This window comes from Ceratotherium simum, chromosome 22 (genome assembly GCF_057802395.1).
Source record: "Ceratotherium simum simum isolate JZ-2026a chromosome 22, ASM5780239v1, whole genome shotgun sequence".
Classification (NCBI taxonomy): Eukaryota; Metazoa; Chordata; class Mammalia; order Perissodactyla; family Rhinocerotidae; genus Ceratotherium; species Ceratotherium simum.
The window spans coordinates 7,775,290-7,788,472 of NC_141921.1; the positions used below are offsets into that span (position 1 = coordinate 7,775,290).

The following is a 13,183-nucleotide window of genomic DNA, read 5'->3' on the forward strand; positions in this document are numbered from 1 at the left end:
CATTTTAGTGGAGGGAGACAGACAATAAATACAAAAATAAGTAAAAAAACACATGTCAGAGAGTGATAAGAGTTGTAAGTGTAAGGACTGGAAGGGGGGGGTGTACTGGAGGTGCTGTTGGGAAGGTGACCCTTGAGCACAAAAGGCCCTGGGAAGCTCTTATAGGTCTGCTGCCACCATAGCCCATTGTGACAGTGTCTCTGGGGTTCTAGAGTGCAGGCCTGAGGAGGGCAGGAGAAGGTGGGAAGAAAGAGGAAGAAAAGAGTTGAAGTGGGACCTAGTGGGTGGGCTGTGCCCCACCTAGGGGGGCAGAAAGCCCAATGGGTCAGAGGGGCCACAAAGGCTCCCTTTACCCTTGTAGGGGGTAAGATAATTTATTCCTCAGGCTTCTTTGCCCCCCTGTCCTTGGCCCCTCCCCAGCCCCCTCCACCAAATCTCAGATGACATCCCCACTGTGCTCTCCTCCTACCTTCGGGAACGTTAGAGGTGGGTTCACATTGTCCCTGTGTCCCGGTATGGAGTGGGCAGCCTGGAGGAGCTCGTGACAGGCGTCCAAGGCCCACCAGGAAGGTCGAGTGGGCTCTGTGAGGCTCTCTTGTGGCCAAGATGGGGGTTGAGGGCTCCCGAGTCACACCCTGTATCTCTCCCATCAGGACTCCTGTGAGCAGCCTCCATGAGGCCCTGGACCAGTGCATGACCGCCCTGGACCTCTTCCTCACCAACCAGTTCTCAGAAGCACTCAGCTACCTCAAGCCCAGGTGAGGCTTCAGCCCAGGTTGGGGGTGGGGGCATGTGTGCACACGCGTGCATGAGTCCACGTGTGAGTGTAGGGGTGGGCGGTGTCAGAGTGAACCAGCGGTCTTATCTGAGAGCAACCCCGTGTAACTGAATGCCTTTGGCCTTCTGGGTCACTGTGACCCCTGAGAATCTCATAAAAATGGCTCAGGCTCCCATTCCACAGCCATGAGCAGCCAGGCCCTCCCCAAGGTCACTGTGACTTCCTTCCCCTTAGGTTCTCTCGGCCTCTTCCACTTTGATTTCTTGTTGCCACTGAGTCCACTCGGGGTTTCTCCCCGTCAGCTCTAACACAGCCCCTTTTCTGTATTTTTCCGCAACCTGCTCAAGACTTGACTTGCCTTTACTCAAGCCGTTTAGGGTGCTCACGATGGTTAACCATTTCTTCTAGTGTTTACTGCCTTATTTCTAAATAGTATGCTGTTACTGCTCTTTCTTTGCTTATCACTTTTTTCAATTTTTTAGAGACTGAAATTAAATTGAGATATATAATTCACATAGTACAAAATTCACGCTTTTTTACTTTTATTTATTTATTTATGTATTTTTTGTGAGGAAGATGGGCCCTGAGCTAACATCTGCCAATCCTCCTCTTTTTTTTTTTCTTTGCTGAGGAAGACTGGCCCTGGGCTAACATCTGTGCCCATCTTTCTCCACTTTATATGGGACGCCGCCACAGCATGGCTTACCAAGCAGTATGTTGGTGCACACCCGGGATCTGAACCGGCGAACCCTGGGCCGCCGCAGCGGAGCACGCGCACTTAACCGCTTACACCACTGGGCCGGCCCGCCAGTGTTTTTTACTTTTAAACATCATCTATTGGTAGATAAGAGTTTAGCTTTCTTGTACCCCTGCCCCACCTCCCTTCCCTCATCTTCCTCTTATCATTCTATCACAATATTTGGCTAAATCAATGATCAATATTTACATTATTGTAACAGTAATAGTGTTCATTGCAGAGACAAGTTGTACATTGTAAGATCACATTCCCTTTCTGGAGTTAATAATTGTCTTGTTTTTCATTTGCCTAATTTGCTATACATTTATCCTGAATGTTCTATAACCACTCCATCCGATCCTCCTATTGTGAGTTTTTCCCTAAATGCTCAGACATATCAGGTAAGTGCTCAGTCCCTCCCTTTCCTGGAAACCCGTCCCCTGCAGGACAGACCTGTCTACTGGCCAGCTCCCAGCTGTCTCCTGGAACTTGCTGTGCTTCTTTCCTGTTTCCTTGATCCGGCTTTTTCTCTCTTGTATCCTCCCTTATTTAACCGGAGCTTGTCCTCTAGAAATTTCCTAAGAAAGAGTTGCATGGATATAATCTTCCCTCTCAGAATTTTGAAGGCATTACACTCCTGTTTTCTAGCATCTACTGTAGCTGTGAGAACCTGAATTCTTCTAACTTTGCATGTGATCTTTATTCCCTCTCCAGAAATGTTTAGGATCTTCTCTTTTATTCCTGCAATTCTGAAATTTCACAGTGATGTGCTTCCTGGAATGTAGGTCTTTTTTATTTTTTTGAGACTCTGTCTTTCAGTTCTAGGAAATTCTCTCATATGATCCCTCCATGTTCTGTTTCCCTTTCCTGGGCTTTTTTTAAGTCAGATATTGGACTTCCTGGATCATTCCTCTTCTAAGCTTTTATCTCTCCCTACACTTTTTGCATTTCTTTTTTTTTCCCTCTGATTTTTGGGAGCTTTTCTTAACTTTATCATTAAATCCTTCTATTGACTTTTCTTTTTTTGTGTAATCGTATGATTAATTTCCTAGTACTCTGTATTGTTCTCTGAATGTTCTTTTTTTCCCTAAAACATCTCATTCCTGGTTTATGAGTGCACTTTGTTCTTTATATCTGTATCTGGAATATGAGAATCCGTAGGACAGGGCCTGGCATGTTAAGTACTCTAATAAGTATTATTATCACAGAATATTATCTCTTTTAAAAATGTTTTATTCTTTTTCTGCATAATCTTGGCTCTCTCCAGGTTCCCTTTTTCTGTTTAATGGGGGAATCTTCTTCTCATGGGGGTTTTTCTCAAATGCCAGATGGTCCCTGGCTGTCTGTGTGATCATATTTAAGAGCAAGTTTGCTTAAAGGCCTACTGGAAAGTCTGGGCCAAGCAGCCTTATAATTGGTGGGATTGGCTTTTGGATGTTATTGCCCCAGATGTCAGCTTCTCCAGACAAGAATCCTCTGCTCCTCAGCCTGGGCAGAGAAGCCCTGGCTGTCTGAATTCAGGGTTTGGAGTAGGGGTGAGGGGCCAGGGGTCTGATCATGTCTGCTGCCTACTTGCCTCATCCCCTCTTTTCAGCTCTAGGTTGGCCTGCTGGGTTCCCCCAAGCCCCCAGGGAAAGCAGATGCTGAGGCAGGGGGACTGCTTTCCCCAAGTCCCCAAGTCTGGCCTGTTCAATTTCTCTAGACTTGACTGACCCGTCATTCTCCTGTCTGGGGTCAGTGGCCCAGCTTCTGGAGGGGGTCAGGGTTCCGGGGGTGTGATGATCATGAGTCTTATAACAGTCCTTCCAGTGGCAGTCCCCACACCTCATCCCCACCCTCTGAGGGGATCTGGGCTTGAGGTGGGGCAGGGCCGGGTCTGCAGCAAGAGTGTGGCCACGTCTGAGGCAGGCCAAGCCCCATCCTGCTCTCTCACCGAACAGCCAGGTGCCCCTCCCAGTGTTTTTGGAAGGGTACCTGGCTCCACTTCTCTCCTGGTCATCACCTGTCCCTAAGTGGCTGCCTGCCTCACTACCCCTCCTGCCAGTCTCCCTGCCTCCCCGCACAGACCCCTCCTGGTTGAGGGGCTGCCTCACCCTCCTTCACCTCATAGGGACATTCTCCCAGGAGTCCTGCAACTCAGGCCCCTGAGAAGAAATGCTTGCCCTGAAGGAGGCACCACAGAGAAAGCGGTCTTCCCATGAGGCCACCGTTTATCTCACACTTAAGGCAGTGTAGCTTCTCTTTATCTTAACCCCTGCCCTGTTCCAGACACAGACCTTTCCTTTCTTTTTGAGTTTAAGAGCTTTCTCCCCAAACAGTAGATTTCATTAGCACACTCCCCACCCTGCCTTGTGACAACGAAGAAATGTTTCCAGAAATTGCCAAACGTGTGTGTGTGGGGGGTGGTGGTGGTATAAAAATACCTCCCCATCTCTGTTTTTTTTTTTTTTTTGTGAGGAAGATCGGCCCTGAGCTAACATCTGCCAATCCTCCTCTTTTTGCTGAGGAAGACTGGCCCTGGGCTAACGTCTGTGCCCATCTTCCTCCACGTTATATGGGACGCCGCCACAGCATGGCTTGCCAAGCGGTGCATCGGTGCGTGCCCAGGATCCAAACCCGTGAACCCTGGGCCGCCACAGCGGAGTGCGCGCACTTAACTGCTTGCGCCACCGGGCCAGCCCCCCATCTCTGTTAAGAACCGCTGGTCTAGAGGAAATAATTCTTGCTAAAAAATGGCCTCCCCTGCCCATTTGTAACCCTATAAGCTTCAAAGATGTTGGGGTCCAGTTTCATTCCCTGCTCCTCATTGTACACACAATGTCTCATTTAATTGTTATCCGTGCTTTGCCCATGGGGAGTAACAGGGCTCATCAAGCTCTCCTCCCCGCACCCTCAGCATTTGCCTTCCGTTCGTCCCTTCTTTGAGTAGCTTCTAGTTTATTTTACTTTGCGCCGTGTCTGTCCCTGAGCACTGTCTCTGGCACATGGTAGCTACTCCATTCGTTTTCCTTGATAAATAAATGGTCGCGGTTGATAAGTGGCAGAGGCAGGATTCAAATCCGGGCCCATACGGTTCCACCACCCACGCTCTGCCTCCTGGGCCGTCTTGGATCTCAAGCAAGTGGAGGCCTTTGCCTTGGATGGGAGGCGTCACCCTTGCCTCCTCCACCACCCGGAGTGAAGGAGGTAGAACAGGTGTGTGTTGGGGGGGGGTGGGCAGGAAGTTCTGGGTGCGTCCAGCGAGGGAAGAGGCAAAGTCCCCTGCCGAGAGTGAGGGGCCAGGCTGGTGCGGGGGGTGACAGGGACTGGGGAGAAGTTTCTTTTTTTTTTTCCCCCCCAAAGCCCCAGTAGATAGTTGTACGTCATAGTTGCACATCCTTCTAGTTGCTGTATGTGGGAAGCGGTCTCAGCATGGCCAGACAAGGGTGCGTCGGTGCGCGCCCGGGATCCGAACCTGGGCCCCCAGTAGCGGAGCGCGCGCACTTAACCGCTAAGCCACGGGGCCGGCCCCAGGGGAGAAGTTTCTGAGTAGCGTGTGTGGCCTGGCCAAGGTTGGTGCCCCTGCTCAGGGTGTGCCTGTCCGTTTGGCTGGTGGCTTCCTCCAGCGTTGCTCGGTGGCAACACGGAGAAAGTGGACAGCGGCTGGCTCCTGGGCCGGGCTTCCTAATGGGGCGCAGCAGGAGATTGGAAGGCTCAGCAGTGAGTATTTTGACAAGAGAGTGGCTGGTATGAGGAAGCTAAGTTGGGTGGGCAGGAAGAGAGGACAGGCTGGAGGTGGGGTGATGGGGCAGTGGGAGTGATAAAGGAGAGAGCGGGGAGGTGGGGAGGTTGTGGTTGGGAGGGGGGTGGTATCACTTAAGACTCCAGAAGCAGAGCCACTCTGTGAGACGATGAGGAGGTCAAAGTGTGATGTGTGGGATGGGGTGGTTGGGCACCTGTCGCTGGTTCATTTGGTGATACCTCCTGAGTGCCCTCGTGTGCCTCGCAGGGTACTGGGTGCTGGGGCTGCAGGACTGAGTGAGACGGAGGCTGTTCTCAGGGTTCCTTCTGCAGGGAAACAGTGAAAGAAGCAATAAGGGGTGGTGCTGAGAGTTATACAGGGACCCCAATTCATATAGGGAGGGGCTGGTCAGGAAGGCTTTAGGACCAGCTACATAATTTTCCTGGGTGCATTGCAACATGAAAGTGTGAGGTCCTTTGTTCAAAAATTGTTAAGGATTTCAAGACAGCAACAGCAGAGCATTAAACCAAGCACGGGGCCTTTTTAGGCATGGAGCCCTGTGTAACTGCACAGATCACACACCCTTGAAGCCAGCCCTGGATGGCTTCCTGGAAGAAGTGACATTTAAGCTGCGATAGGCTGGATGAGAGTCAACCTGATGGAGAGGGCATTTCCAGGCAGAGGAACAGCCTGTGCAAAAGCCTGGCAGGGAATGAGAGTCTAGTATATTTGAGGAACAGAGACGTGTGGCCTGGCTGGAGTGGAGAGAGCTGAGGCAGGTCCCAGAAGGGAGAGGGCAGGGTGATGGAAGGTGGACTGTGGATGTGGGTCCCCCAGAAGATTCTTGGGCTGAAGAGGAGGGCAGTGAGGTGGGATCCTGAGAGAACCAGGAAGTGGGGTGGGGGCATATAAGGGTGAAGGAAAGCCGCTTGGAGGCGGGGTGGCTGCCTCTGCCTTCCAGCCTGGAGCAGCCTCACCCAAAGAAGTCCTTGGGAACTGAGGGCTTAGGCTGGGACTGGGGCGGTGAGGCGGGGCCATGAAGGAGCCAGGGGGGTTGGGTCAGAGTCAGGAGGCCTGGATGGTGGGGATAAGGATGGCTGACAAGGAGCTGACAAGGGCCTGAGCCTTGGCTACTGGCAGAGGAGAGAAAGACTGGGGGCCACTGGGCTCAGCTGACCTCCAGGTGGCCATGGAGTCGCTGGTTCCAACACCCTGCTCTTCTGATGGCTCTTCCAGTGCCCTCCCCATCTTGACAGCTGGTCTGGGCCCAGAAGGTGGGACCCCAGTGGGCGTCATGTCCCAGAGCTCAGTCTAGCTCAGAGGTAAGGGGACTGTTGCTCCCAGGGGTCTGGATGCTATATGTGCAAACAAGAACTTTGTGGAGTGCAAACTAAACTTGGGGTGTCTGAGGTCTGGGGGGTTGTCATACCTCTGTCCCAGATTCCCATCCAGCCCATAGTTGGGCTTCCAAGTGGGGGGCTGGGGAGGGGCCAGGGTTCCCAGCTGCAGAGGCCGTGTCAGGGCCTTGGGCCTCAAACTAGAAATTCCACTTTGCCTGCCAGCTGCCCAGGCGGGGCTGTCGCTCCTTCTGGGCCCAGCACCAGTGAGGGCTCAGCAGTGGGGCTGGATGGGTGGGGCTGAGTCCTGGCCTGCCGCCTGGGCAGGGAGAGGAAGAGAGAGGCAGGGGCTTGAGAGCTGGAGAACCCTGCGGGGAGGGCATTATCTCCGGGCTGGGTCCTGTGCTGCCAGGGAAACCCCTCCTCCGGTAGAAAGTTTTTATCCGGGGCAATGACTCGACCCTGGCAGGACACGGAGGGACTCACATTTATTGAGCATCTGCGATGTGGCCCTGGCCTGGGCATCCTATTTAAGCCACACAAAATCCTGAGAGGGAAGGGTTATTGTATCCATTTTACAGAGGAGAAACTTGAGGCTCAGAGAGGGTACGAGACTCACCGGATCACAGAGCTGGTAACTGGTGAAGCCACGATTCCAGCCTGTTCTGAGGGACTCTGAGCCTGAGTTCTGTCCCCACTGTGGGCCATGGCCGCCTTTCCACGAGCCACTGCCCTCAGATTAACAGTTCTAACAAAGACCTGGGAGTGTCCTGACAGCTACCAGGGCTGGTGAGGGGTGGATCAGCCTTTGGTTTCCTTCAGAAACCTTTGACTCCCAAGGTTAATATCACCTGAGGGTCACCCAGAAGTAAAAAAGTAACTGAATTTACAGAGGTGTTTTATGAATGAAAAAGGCAAGAAAATAGGTAAAGTCATGTGATTTTACAATAGAACAGTCTATAAACCTTACTCATAAACTCTCTCCCCTGAAGTTCCCAGCGTCAGCCTGGCACTGAGGAGTTTTGTAAATAATTAACGAGGGGTGTGGGGAAGGGGCTGGCAACCGCTCCAGTGCCTACTGTGTGCCAGGCACTGGGAATCCCAGCCAGTCCCACGCAGACTGGGGCAGGCCAGCTTTATTGTCCCCATTTTGCAGAAGCATAAATCAAGGCCCAGACTCGTTGTGACTTCCCCAAGTACAGAGAGGGACTGGCATCGTTCCTATTTCTCCTTGCCCCCTGCTGTTTCCATGTGTTAGACTAAATGTTCCCCCTCTGCCAACACACCCTTCAGTCGGGAGGCCTGGGGCTGTGGAGGAGCAGGGAGGCCGGAGGGAAGGCTTCCTGAGGCCGGCTGGCCCAGTCCTGTCACACTGGTGCTGAGGACAGAGATGAATCCACACCAGCTCTGTCCTTGAGGTGCCCATGGTCTGGGGAGAGAGCAAGCCTCTGCTGATAAAAATTCAGTGTGATTCGTGCCTCAGTTATAGACACATCCTCCCTGAGGAGGGAGCCCTGGACTCCCAGTGGCCTTTGAGGCATTTGAGGGCCTTGGCAGATGAGTCAGGAGATGTGGGGGTAGGGGAAGGGCATTTCAAGCTGAGGGAACAGCATGGGCAAAGGCCTAGAGAACGGAAAGTGTGGGATTTTCTTGAGGAGAGCGTGTGTGGTCCAGTGTGGCCAGAGGTACAATCTTGAATGTGACCAGATCATGGGGCAGAAGTAGAAGTGCCAAGAGGGCTGGGCTGCAGAGGTGGGCAGGGCCTGTATCGTGGAGCCTCAGGCTCGAGCATCATCTCATAGGATGTGGAAGCCACCAGAGGGCTTAAGCAGAGCAGCGTGATCAGATGATGGGATGGAAGAGGCAGGAGGTGGCGAGGCCAGTGAGGTCCAGGGACGAAGGATGGGGTAAGTCCAGGGGTGGGGCTTGAGGATAGAGGAGGTCCCACAGATGGGACTTGGGCTCAGCCTGTGGGAGGTGGGGCAGAAGGCGAGAGGCAGGCCCTGGGCACAGGGGAGTCTGGCCTCAGGCCAACACATTGCTAAGCCCTTTCTGAGTCCTGGCCAGCCTTGCTGCTGCCATGCCTGTGGAACAGATGAGAAACTGAAGCTCAGATTTGGAAAGTCACTTAGGGCCACTCAGCAGGAAGAGGAGGAGCTGGGATCCGAGGTCTTTTGAGCAGCATTGGAAGGGTCAGACCTTGGGCTAGTCCCTTCCCCTCTCTGGACCTCTGTTCCTCCCATGCAGGATGCGGGGGGGATGGTGAGTGATCAACACAGGGTCAGCTACCTCTGGAGTCCTAGGAGTTGGCACTCTCGTGTCCCTTCTCTCTGGCAGAACCAAGGAGAGCATGTACCACTCACTGACGTACGCGACCATCCTGGAGATGCAGGCCATGATGACCTTTGACCCTCAGGACATCCTGCTTGCTGGCAACATGATGAAGGAGGCGCAGTCGCTGTGTCAGAGGTCGGGGCTGTGGGGTGGGCAGGGATGAGGGGTTGTGAGGCCCATCTTTCTGTCACCTAGGCCTATCCCAGTGCCTAAAATGCCACTATTAGTGCTTCTCCTTTTGGCTAAGAGGACGTGTCCCCAGGTGCTAAGAGCGGTTCCTGTCAGCACTGCCTCAGGAGGCTTGTCTGAGCCAGTCACTGAGCAGCTTCCAGGGGCCAGGCCTGACTGGAAGGAGACAAATTCTGGCTCTGTCACGTACTAACTCTTTGACCTTGGGCAAGTCCCTCTCTGGACTCAACTTTCCTCATCTGTAAAATGGGTGTGATGATAGGGAGGTTGTGGGACTGAATGAAGACACTGGTCGCAGGATCTGGTGCATAATTGGTGTTCAGTGCACATTAACTGCTTGAACGAATGAATGAATAGACCCTGTGTTCGTGCACAGGTGGTCATCGTTCACTGGGCACACTCTCATGCCTGCCCTAGGCCAGGCCCTGTGCTGGGCACTGGCCACCCCGGGAATCACCCGACCCCGGCCCCTCTGATGCCCTGTGCTTGGGCGGGGAGAAAGGCGCACACAGTGGCATCCCGGCATGATTCACGGGAGCTCAAGGGGCCCTAGGGGTCCAGCTGGAGGAACAGGAAAGCTTCCTGGAGGAGGTGATGCCGGAGCTGGGTCCTGAAGGGTAACTAGGAACTGGCCAGGGTAGAGGGAGGAGGGGCGGGGGTGTGAGAAAGCCTGGATTTGGGGAGTTGCAGTTCAGTGCGTGTGGAGTCCTTTGGGAGGGGCGGGAGATGCTGTCTGAGCCTCGCTCACCCTCACTGAATGACTTGAGGCCCCTTTTCTTTTTCAGGCACCGGAGGAAGTCCTCTGTAACAGATTCCTTCAGCAACCTGGTGCACCGCCCCACTATGGAGCAGTTCACAGAAGGTATGGCACTCGGGACATCCTCTCCAGCCCACTGACCCCAGGCAGCCTGGTTCCAGGCCCAGGGAGGGGCGGGAAGGGACAGTTATCCTCCCAGTCGTTGCCCAGGGGGTGCTGGGCCCTGGCCTAGATGCTGGGACACAGATGGGTCAGACCTGGGGCCTTTTGAGGAGTGGCTCTCAGGTGAGGGGGAGCAGGTGAGACTCACTGACCTGACAGCATGACCTGCCGAGGACCTGGAAGTCGGGGAAAGAAAATGCTGTCACATGGTCAGTGCACTTTGCTCCTCAGGCCAGGGTGGGCTTAGAATTGTGCGTGGTTAAACTACCGTCACTGGTTTAATTATCGTGGTGATCTCCTGTGCCCCAGAGGGGAACGTGGTTTTAGAGGCTGACAGCCTGGGGTGAGAGCTGAAAGCAGTGGAAGAGGTGGTCTGGGCTGCCAGAGCCCACGTGGCGTCTTTGTGCTGTGGCCACGTGTGGCAGTCCTGGAGGCAGCAGCAGCCAAGTGTGGGGCTCTTCAGTACAGGGCGGATGGCCTTCCCACCTCGAGAGCCCTTGAGGGTTCCAGCACGAAACAGTGCATCTGATGGTGCCCCTCCCTCCGCCATACCTGCCATGGCTCCCTGCTGCCCACGGGACCAAGCCTGCCGTCCTCCATCAGTGTTCGAGGCCCTTTGCAAACAGACCTCTGCCTCTCCTCATCTTTCCCTGCCCCCTAAATCTCTCTCCACCTCATCCCCATTTCAACCTTCCATGGCTCAGCTGTCCTCAACATCTGAGTTGTTTGGCTCTCCTGGGCCTCTGCCTAGAAAGCTCTTTCTGCCTCATCCTTCCAGTCCTTTCTCAATTCAAGGGCCCAACTCAAATGCCCTTTCTTCTGGAAGTCTTCCCTGACTCCCCAGGCTGTGTTAGCTCTCCTTCCGTGCCTCCCACAGCCAGTGGGCTTCCCTGGATCAGCATCTTTGTTCATCCGTTCAGCCCAGCGCCTTCTCCTTGCCCAGCACCCTAGGGGGTTGTTGCACGGCACATACAGGGATGCTCGGAGAACAAGAGAGCGAGGCCCAGGGCCGTGTGCTGACATTCTGGGTGGTGGGGTGGGGAACCAGGTGGAAGACTGGGGGAATCGTAAGCGAATTCAGGACAGTGGTGAGTGCAGTGACAGACCCAGAGCTGGGGGCTGGGGAGGGCATTGCTGACTCAGGCTCCCTTTGCCTGTGGGAGGTGGGGGTTGGAGGACTTGGCCTGGGCCTCCTGCCAGGAGTCCCAGGAGGCCACAGGGCTTTGGTCTTCTCCCCGCAGAGGAAATCCACGCGGAGGTGTGCTACGCGGAATGCCTGCTGCAGAGAGCCGCCCTGACCTTCCTGCAGGTAGGAGCCCTCTACCTGCACAGGCAGCCTGGGGATTTAGAAGATCCATCACCATGTCCAAGCCAGAAGGGTCTGTAGCAGCCACACTCAGCCCCCTTGTGGTTCAGGCGAGGACTGGGGCTCAGTCACCCTAACACTCCCGGCCCTGGCCAGTCTCCGTGGCAGAGGGGAGGGGCTTTACCTCGTCCACACTGAGCACACGAGTTCCTGTCCACTACCAGGATGCACTTCCACCTCGGGACTGCTGTCTTCCCGCTACGGGTCACATGGGGTGACAGGCATTGTCACAAAGCCTGCTTTACACTTGATTCATTCAACGAACAAGTGTAAGTGAATCAAACTTGATTCACTCAAAAAGTTGACTTGTAGCACCTATGATGGACCAGGCTTTGTGCATACCTGACAGGTGTGTAGTCTTTATCTACCTTACACACATGGCATGTTGGTTTTTACATGCGTTTAATTTAATCTTCACCTCACAGGCCTGCAAAGGCAGAGTTTAGAAGAGAGGAGCCATTTTCCCAGGGTCACATGCTTAGCAAAAGGCAGAGCTGGGATTTGAACCCAGGTCTGGCCAACTCGGAGCCCGTGCTCCTCACCACACAGCAATAATTATGAAAACCATTACCTCATGATTTTACCAAAAAGCCTGAGTTATAATTATGACGTATAATCATGTAAATTTGTGTATTGGGGTGAAGAGGCACATATAAATTTTATTCTTGGGGTGCTGTTTATTTTTGTTAGCTACTTTTTGGATCTCAGGTGATTAGAATTAGATTAATCCTAATTCTTCATTAGGATCACTGTAAAAATTGCATTGTGAATGGCCTTTTATTTTGTTTGTTGATTCTATTATTACACATCATAAATGAACAACCGCCCACAAACTGCACCCAGAGAACAGACACCGCCAGGCAGTCTCCTCACCCCGGCTCCTCCCACCTGGCCCCTGCCCCCCTTCCAGGGGGAAGCGCCACCCAGAGCTTAGGGTATCATTGTCCAGCTTATTTTTAAACAATAGGTTTCTCGGCTTCCTATTCATGTCTGCACAGCATATTGTTATGTTTTAGTTGGCTTTGAGCTTGTTAAGGCCTCAGGCTGTGTGGACTTGGTTCCTTCCCCCAGCCTTGTGGCTATGTAGTATGCCCTTCTATGAATATACCAGTTTGTCCATCGTTCTCTTGCTGAAGGGCATTTGGGCTGTTTCTCATGCTTGGCTACCATGAACGGTGGTGCCGTGAACATTCCTGAAGGTGACTCTGCAACCCGTGTTCATCCCTTTCTCTTGGGGGTACACCCAGGAGTGGAACTACCGGGCGGGCTGAGGATATTGGTGCTTTAAATTACAAATGTGATAAATACCTACTTGTAAAAAACCCAAACAGTCCCAAAATGAGCATCCCTCTTCCTTTCCCACCCTTCCCCCACCAGGAGGAGGCACTGCTAATCACCGGGAGCTCTCCTCCGGCGCTTTCTCCCAGAGTGTAGTCTGTGTACATGCGAGACTGTAAAGGGGGATGATGGTCGAGCCGTGGGCATTTTGGAGGTCTTGTTTGGCAAGCAAGACCCTCATCTCAAGTCCTAGGGGTAGAGGGCCTGGTTTGGCTGACTTCTGACCCCCATCCCCCCAGGGCCCCTGATAGAGGGCAGGCAGGGCCAGAGCCTTGTGTGATCCCTCTCAAGCCTGTGGCTACCCACCCAGGCCCTGCTCTCAGCGTCTCTCCCTCCTGCAGGACGAGAACATGGTGAGCTTCATCAAGGGCGGCATCAAAGTTCGCAACAGCTACCAGACCTACAAGTGAGTGGGGCTGGCCTGGGGGTGCCTGGGGCCACAGCATCCAGTACCCTTCGCCCCTC

General features: G+C 53.6%; 1 protein-coding gene across 7 annotated transcripts in view; it reads left to right on the plus strand.

The window, feature by feature from the left end:
* Nucleotides 1-13,183, plus strand: part of TTC39A (tetratricopeptide repeat domain 39A) — a 41,810-nt gene that overhangs the window by 7,848 nt on the left and 20,779 nt on the right. For all 7 annotated transcript variants that reach the window (XR_015555747.1, XM_087445965.1, XM_087445961.1 and 4 more), the window contains exons 2-6: nt 654-758; nt 8,910-9,041; nt 9,881-9,957; nt 11,256-11,323; nt 13,060-13,124. Coding sequence is in view for 6 of the 7 variants with exons in the window: in XM_087445965.1 (XP_087302091.1) it covers nt 654-758; nt 8,910-9,041; nt 9,881-9,957; nt 11,256-11,323; nt 13,060-13,124 (447 nt within the window). In the remaining variant the exon portion in view is untranslated. The remainder of the gene's footprint in view (nt 1-653; nt 759-8,909; nt 9,042-9,880; nt 9,958-11,255; nt 11,324-13,059; nt 13,125-13,183) is intronic.